This window comes from Limulus polyphemus, unplaced genomic scaffold (genome assembly GCF_000517525.1).
Source record: "Limulus polyphemus unplaced genomic scaffold, Limulus_polyphemus-2.1.2 Scaffold634, whole genome shotgun sequence".
Taxonomy (NCBI): Eukaryota; Metazoa; Arthropoda; class Merostomata; order Xiphosura; family Limulidae; genus Limulus; species Limulus polyphemus.
This window is the reverse complement of record NW_013666244.1, coordinates 381,508-389,648: the sequence shown is the minus strand read 5'-3', so window position 1 is coordinate 389,648 and position 8,141 is coordinate 381,508. Positions and strand designations below refer to the sequence as shown.

Here is an 8,141-nt window from a genome sequence, read left to right as displayed (position 1 = left end):
CTCCTTCACAACCCTTGCGGAAATATTATTTGGCCCAGGAGCCTTATCATTTTTTAAACTTCCCAATTTTTTCTTAAACAGCTCAGAATTAATGCAGTGATCTTGTTTGATCTCGTTTCCATTTATCAATGGATGAAGATGTAGAATACTGCTTAAATCTTCATTAGTAAAAACCAAAGAAAAAGTGAAATATAATAACCCAGCCATCTCATAATCATCAGATACTAGCCTTCCTTTATCATCCCTCCCAATCATTTCTGTATTTGAAGTTAACAATAAGTCTAAAATAGCATTGCTTCTAGTTGGTTTCTTGACTAACTGGTGAAGAAAGCCATCCTGAACAGTTTCCTAAAAACCTTTCTCCCTCATGATTTGATTCTAGAATTTCCCAATCTATATGCCTGAAATTAAAATCACAATTATGACTTCATCAACAGCTGAAATCTTAATCTCATTGTAAAGTTTCTCACTAATTTCATCAGCATCATTTGGTTGTCTGTAACAAATTCCTACTAAAAGCCTTTTCCCTTTATGCCCACTAATAGAAACCCAAAAATTTCTGTCATCAAAATAATCTATGTTTAACCATGTTTCAGTTATTCCCATTATATCAAAATCTTCCATTCCTGCCAGTGCTTTATAGTCATCTATTTTATTTCTTATACTTCTAGCATTACAATAGTAACAATAACACATTTCCTTATAACTACTTCTATACTCATTTCCTATGCTAAACCTTTCTCTGCCTCTTATTCTTTTTGCATTCAGTTTTTCCTGGCCCTCACCACTGTCTAGTCCTAGTTTAAAACTTCCCTTACAGCTGAGTTAATAGCCTTAGCAAACAAGCCAGCCCCTACTCTATTTAAATGTAAACCATCCATTGCAATATGCTCCCTTCTCCCACAAGTCCAACCAGCCAATCTGCTCATCCTTACATACTAACCTAAGCCTAGCATTTAGCCGTAGTGACTTACTTATAATTTCATCCCCACAGTTAATTCTGGGCAGTATCCCTGACAAAATTAAGTTATGCCTGTTTTCTTTAAGTGCCTTTATCAACCCCTTATACTTATTATTTAGCTCCTCTGACCTACCTTTCCCTTCATCATTAGCCCCTACATGCTCTACAAAAACTGCATCTCTGCTAGCTCCTTTGTTATATCTCTTGCTTTGTCAGTTATATCTTCCACCTGTGCCCCTGGGTAGCATAATCTGATTCTATTCTCCCTATTTACCCCACTCTCTATCCACTTGCCTTGTCAAGGAATCACCTATAACTATAACCTCCTTATCATCCACATCCTTCTCTGACCCTTTTGTTTTCCTTCCCCATCTGCAGAAGCCAAGGGCTGAAATTTGTTGCTCAACAGAATAGGCTCATTATAACTAAATTCACCACTTTTAGCACTAACAGTACTCTTTCTAACTTCCTTAAAGTCAATGTTAGCTGACGTATCCTTTGCATGTAAAAGCTTAAGCTCCTCCTGAAATCCTGCTGCCATTTCCCACAATCTACACGTTTCTTTATCTATTGCATATACTTTAATCATGATTGCCTCTAACATTTCCTCCAACCTACAAACTTTACATAAATATTGATATTCAATGCTATCAAAGTGATTATTTTTTCAAAATGTAGCAACAATGAAGAATTACTGAAAAAAAAAAGGATCTATAATTTTACTTATAAAATCACTAAACAGTTAAAAATAATATACATTGTATTTAAAATTATTCTTAAAGACCAATTAGGGTAAGTGCATCAAACTGTAAATAACTCTTCTTATTATGTCAAACATTTGAAAACAATTTACAGAGACTGAAAAAGCATGAAAAATAACTGATGCAATTTCAGTGTCAGTAATAAAATTAGTTTTAAGGAATGATTTATTTAGTAGGAATAACAAACAATACACAATTTTTATTGGACAATAATATTAAAAACAAAGAAATAAACTACAAAATATTTTAATTATTTTAAACATTCACTAGCATCTCCAAATATGTATATATATATATTGCTATAGGCTATGCTGTCAATCTAGAAATGAGCATGGCCTTAATGTCTGGAAATTTCTCCAAAGTTTAGGAGACAATTTGAGTCACATACAAAAAGTGAGTTAGTGAGTCTGTCAGTCAGATAATGAGTAATCAGGGCACAATTTTAATGATCAGTCAGTTAGTTCAAAAATACTAATTTTGTGTTTCAATGAAGAAATTGAGATGCAAAAAATTAGCAAATAAATGGAATTTCAGGTAGATGTAGTTTATTTGTGAATGCTAGTTACATTAACAGGGAAATTTTAAAGTTGAAGAAATAAAACGTTTTTTGTTAATGATAAGTGGACTGAATTTTGGAATATGTTTTTTACAGAACATTCCAAAAGAACTTGGCCAACAACGGAAATCATTACAACAATATAATAATTTATAAGTATTAAAATGTCTTAAACATTAACTATTATGTAAACCTGAACTTAGTCTTGGACCAGGATCTCTTCTACCTTCTCTGTCTGCTTTAGGACCAGAAACATCAGGAACTACCCTGATTGTGTTGAAATGCTAAATATATTTTTTTTTGTTTCTCAAGAAAAATCTACCTATTGCTATTGTTAATTGGTACTTTTATTCAGTACCAACCTGTTTTTTCTTGTTTTTTTCATGATACAACAATGTAATTTAAACTAAACAAATATAAACAAAATAGGGTTGTAATGTATTTAGATTTATGACCTATTAATATTTAATACAAAATTTTACTTTCTTTATACATCCACCCACAGCTCTATATGTATAAAAAAACTGCAGAAAAGATCTCACATCACTGAATTACTTAAAAGATGGATAAAGGTAACAATTATACAAAATCACCAAGTAAAAATAACAACATAAACTACAGACTATTTTCTACATTTCTCTAGTGTTTTTATCACATTTCACAAGAGCAGTATGAAAATGACAGAACAAAAACAAACAAAAAGCAAGATAAGACTGACATGTGTGTATGCTTATTAATTATTTTAGGTTGTCAGTTTTACACATTCTGTTACATATTTTGGTTGTGACATAAAGGTATTTGGTTTGGTTATTAAGCACAAAGCTACATAATGTGCTACTTGTGCTCTGCCCACCATGGGTATCAAAACCCAATTTTTAGCATTGTAAGCCTGTAGATTAGAACTGAGCCATAAATTTAAAGATCTGAAGTTTTATATACAGAAGCAATACCCCAATTGGCCAAAGCCAATTAATGACTGCTAAAACTTGACATACAATGGGTTAAAATCACATAAACATTTCTTTTTTCTTTGTGTGTGTGTGTTATGCACAGAAGTATATCCTGTAAACAAGAGAGCTTCGATATATTGTATAGATCTGTCATGAAACAGGTTTCTACTTCATGAAAGTTCTTCTTCATTTTTGAATCTCTTGCTCATAAGGGCAGAAAATTCAAAGATGGCTTTCATGTTTGACTGGTTCTGCTTTTATAATTCATATTTGTTGTGCACTGGTAATTTTTTATACACCTACAACTGTAAAAACTGGCACACTCTTTAGTTAGGAGAGAAAGCACTTTCTGAAGAGTTTTGATCCTAATCAGAGTTCATATTAAAAGAATTACAAAAATGTATATATGGGCAATAAGAATTCACATTTCATAGCTATTAAATAACAAGGGTGGAAATATTAACTAAGCGATTGAAATATTAACCCACACAAAGATAAAAACTGAACTCAGTTAATGAAAGGCTAACTTGTAGTTTTTGCTATTATGACACTAATATACTTACAACTTTTCCTGGTCTAGCATTGTATCCTATTTAACCCTTGGCTCCTTCTCCCTACCTACTCTTGCTCATGTTACAATACTCAGGGCTTTAATTAAGCATAAAAATAAAGTTTTAAACCTTTTACAACTTGCTTCAAAAAATGTTTGGATGCATTTGTGATATGGGGTCCACTGGTTGTAAGAAATAATATTAGTTATGCACTGTACTTATACACATGTGCATTTTTTCATTGCTACAGAGCGACAAGACGGGTGTAACTGTTCCAATTCAGCAGGGGCCAAAGATTGTATTTTAAACATCATAGTTAATTATATTCTTGGTAGTTTCCAATAAATGATGTGAGACATACTTTATGCAAATAGGAATTTTAATTCTAACCAATCACAAAATGAGAAGGAAATAAAGGAGAAGAAAGAAAACCAATGCGAATGTGTACGAACCATCAATGACATTTGTTTCATATACAACATTATTTATTTTTTGCATATGTGAGAAGTAAGTTAATAAAACAATATATCTATAATAATAAAAAGGCGTGTCTTTCGCTAGTATTACTATATAAACAAGAGTCATGATACCAATATATGAGAAAATAATTCGCAAAAATTATAACAGTATCATGGGCCAGTTCTGAAGCACATTCATACACTTAAAAGCTGAAATCAATTCTAAAAAACCTACTCTAATGCCTTTTGAACCCACAGCTCCTTCTTCCCCACTTTCTCCATATGGACCTTTTGGACCATAAGATCTTTCCTCCCAATAAGACCATGGGGTCCTGGCAGACCTTGAACACCTGAAAGTCTCAGGCATCCCTAAAATATAAAAGACAGTTTTTACATTTACTTATTGCTTAATTCATTTAATATCATATTGAACAGTGTTGTTCCTTTAGTCAAGACCGTGAGCAACAATGTTAAGTGCCATGTTTTGCAAATAAAATCCCCATCATTTTCGTCAGGTCATCTAAATACAAAACAAAAAGAAATGTGTCAGAGATTACTTTAAATACAATTTCATCAAGTCTGTAAGAATAAAACCAAAGCAGAAGAAATGTAGTATTTTTTGGCTTGAAATAATCTCATGCCCCCAAACCCCTATAGCATTAGCATGCTTTGCATACTGATTGTGTTTTGCACAATATGTGTTGCCTTTTGATGTCACAAATTAGAACTCCCCTTTCAATCATTCTGAGTATGAGCCTGTTATGAACACATGAAAGCTCAATGAGGTTATTCCTTCACCTACCAAACCAGAACAACCAACCAACTACAGCAGAATAAAAAAAATCACTTTTTCACATTTATAAATTTGTAAGACTGTTGAAAATAATTTAAGTTAACATCATACTCCACATCATCTGTTATACAAATTTACGAAATAAAAAAGATAGCATGAGATAAAAAGAAAACCCAACCATAGATAGAATGTGTGAAATTTTAGATACATCTGTAAAAAAACAGTTAAGAATACTGTGTCATTGAAATATACAAGTTGTTTTATTGTACACATACAAGGAGCAAAAAAGAATAACAAATTTTACTGAAACCATTTTAATGAACCAACCTGTCAAATACATTTTCCCACTTATTAATACTTTTTTTATGATACTTCCAGCAATTACTTTCTCTCCCACACAAATATGTTGTTGAACTTGACAGCCTACACAAGAGAAAATTATTATCAATATCAGTTATTAGCAAAAATATCATACAAATAGAACTCAATCTGTTTTTAAATCGTAGTTTTACTTGAGGGTGAAAATATATTCTTCATATCATTTAAAAATAATTTCCCAAGAATTTGGCTTAAAAATAATTTACGAAATCCTGCATCATAAAACATTGCTACTTGATACTGAATAGAATTACAATCATTGAACAATAACTTTTAATTTTCTGTCTTGCCATTCAAACTAGAAAATACCACGATGATGAAGTACGAATTTAAAAAACTTTGAGGAACGAAAGGAGTCTGATGAAAGTTTTTACATCGATAAAGGAAGTATTTGCAAAAGCTTTTATTATAAGATTTATTGGATTAAATCACTCCGTAATCTACTGAGTAATACATACCCCACCAATAATAGTACATTTAAATAATTCTGAAACCACAGGTGCTTTCACTGTTCCAGTTAAAGTTACAAGCAATAAAATCACAGCAAGTTAGTTCTTATACACAAAGACCCTTCTTATCTAGTCAGATGTCGTATGCTGTTAAATCATAAAAGCGAAAGAAATGAGGCAGATTAATTCTGAAACTACCATATGAATAAAAATTGTACAGTGATGTCGTGCCACATTTAGAAATAAGAGGCCGCCACAATCTCTCTCTTACTCTCAACCCCATCACTCCACTGAAGAGCGAATTAATTGAAGTGGTTATTTAATATATATATATATGCCGTGTTTACTAATTAATAAAAAATTCAGAAAACCACTGTTTGAGTTATATCATTGTAAAGCAGCAGTATATCTAAGATCAGAAAACTTTCAGTTAATGTTTTTTATTGTTTGTTGAATTTCGCAAAAAGCTATTCGAGGGCTATTAGTGACAACTATCCTTAATTTTGAGGTGATAGATAAGAGGAAAGGCAGCTGCTAATCAACACCACCTACCACCAACTCATGAATTACTCAAAACAAAGAGTGAGATTTGGCCGTCACTCTTATAACGCACCCACGGCACTGGGTGCTTAATTACAAACAAACTGCTTGAATAACCTTTCAGTCTGATTTTCATATGCACCTGATACAAAATTCAACATACTTTTTGTTTTTTCTTGCTCTTTCAAATATATTACTCTACATTTGAGACGTTTAAGCCTATATGCGTGTTTCTTAAGGTCATTTTGACATCAGAATGAAATAACAGTATAACAAGAAGAGCAAAAAACAGTATTATTGGAATTAGGTTTAGTAAAGTTCTTCTTTCCATTATTTTTACAAGACTGTGTATACTTTGTTTCAATTCTTTGCTTATTTGATTTCGTATCTGCACTAAATGATGAAACTTCAAAATAATTAGAAGCTATCTGAAAAATCTATCATCAGTAAATATTCGAATTAGAGTTTTATTTATTGTAATACTAGTTTACGATATACTTTATCACAAATAATTTTGTCTGTTGATCAGTGTAAACTATTATTTCTATAATAAAAGGAGCTTAAGATATGATAAGTGAACAAACACACCAAATTTGTTTGGAGGTTCCTTTAAACTGCATCTGCATTAAAAATTCTTGGTTAGCTATAATAGAAGCTTGGGCGCTACTTTAATAATAAATATATTACAATAAGATCAGCATTTGTATTTTTGAATACTTTTTTACCTCATTATTCGATTGGAAGTGTTAACTATATCTGATTCGATGATTTTCAATATAAAATTATTGACTCGATTACTTAAACTTCAGTTCATAGCAAAATTAGTACATTTCCTATTAAAGTTATTAATTATTATATACACGTTAGCGGTACTATAGCAAGCAATGGCTCGGTGAATCTCTTTTTTATTTTTCGGTATTGTGGGTTGCATAGCACAATAATGTTAACAGCTTTCTAATATCCTTAGAACCCGGATGTCCATAGAGAAAATAATAAACAAGTAACCAAGCATGAATCAGAAGACATACTGGTTTTGTTGATTACATGCGTGCATTTAATGATATTATCCATGTCAAAACTACAACGTGGATGTTCATGAAATCATTTGCTTATTTATTTATAAAACATGCATCAAATATATATATGATAACAAAACTAGTGATAACAAGTTTGCAGTGTATATCTAATCCAATTTCACACACACACACGTGAAAGAGATAAACTCATTGAGCGTTGTGTTTAATCATTCACCCAAATTGTCATGATTCAATAAAATCTAGGCAATCTTGTTTATAAAACATGCACCAAATATATTTATGATAACAAAACTAGTGATAACAGGTTTGCAGTGTATATCTAACCCAATTTCACACACATATATGTAAGAGATAAACTCATTGAGCGTTGTGTTTAATCATTCACCCCCAATTGTCATGATTCAATAAAATCTAGGCAATCTTGTTTTAATAAACCGAGTCATCATTTTTTTATCTTCGTCTTTGAATACTTGCCGTTGTTTAACGTGTTTGGCCATCTGCCCACCACTCTTTTCTGTTTTATTACCAACCAACAAAATAACAGTGTTATTTGGCTCGCTTTTATGCATTAATAATAATTAAATCGAATTCTAAGGAAAACAATTTGTGCAGAAGTTGAGTTCCTTGTTAAATGTAAACCTGTCCACCTGGAGGTGGTGCGAAGACGTTGAGATGAGTGTTAAATGCAAACCTTTCCACCTGGAGGT

At 31.7% G+C, this 8,141-nt stretch overlaps 1 protein-coding gene across 8 annotated transcripts in view; it reads right to left on the bottom strand.

The window, feature by feature from the left end:
• The window catches only part of LOC111085811, a 105,481-nt gene that overhangs the window by 18,559 nt on the left and 78,781 nt on the right, over window positions 1–8,141 (bottom strand). For 4 of the 8 annotated variants that reach the window (XR_002610595.1, XR_002610596.1, XR_002610597.1 and 1 more), the window contains exons 1-3: window positions 5,867–6,098; window positions 5,358–5,453; window positions 4,473–4,606 (exon numbers count right to left, since the gene is read on the bottom strand). Coding sequence is in view for 5 of the 8 variants with exons in the window: in XM_022386112.1 (XP_022241820.1) it covers window positions 4,473–4,606; window positions 5,358–5,453; window positions 5,867–5,885 (249 nt within the window). In the remaining 3 variants the exon portion in view is untranslated. Of the gene's footprint in view, window positions 1–2,481; window positions 2,546–4,472; window positions 4,607–5,357; window positions 5,454–5,866; window positions 6,099–8,141 lie in introns of those variants that run through there. The other 4 variants (XM_022386113.1, XM_022386114.1, XM_022386115.1 and 1 more) reach the window with 2 other exon arrangements.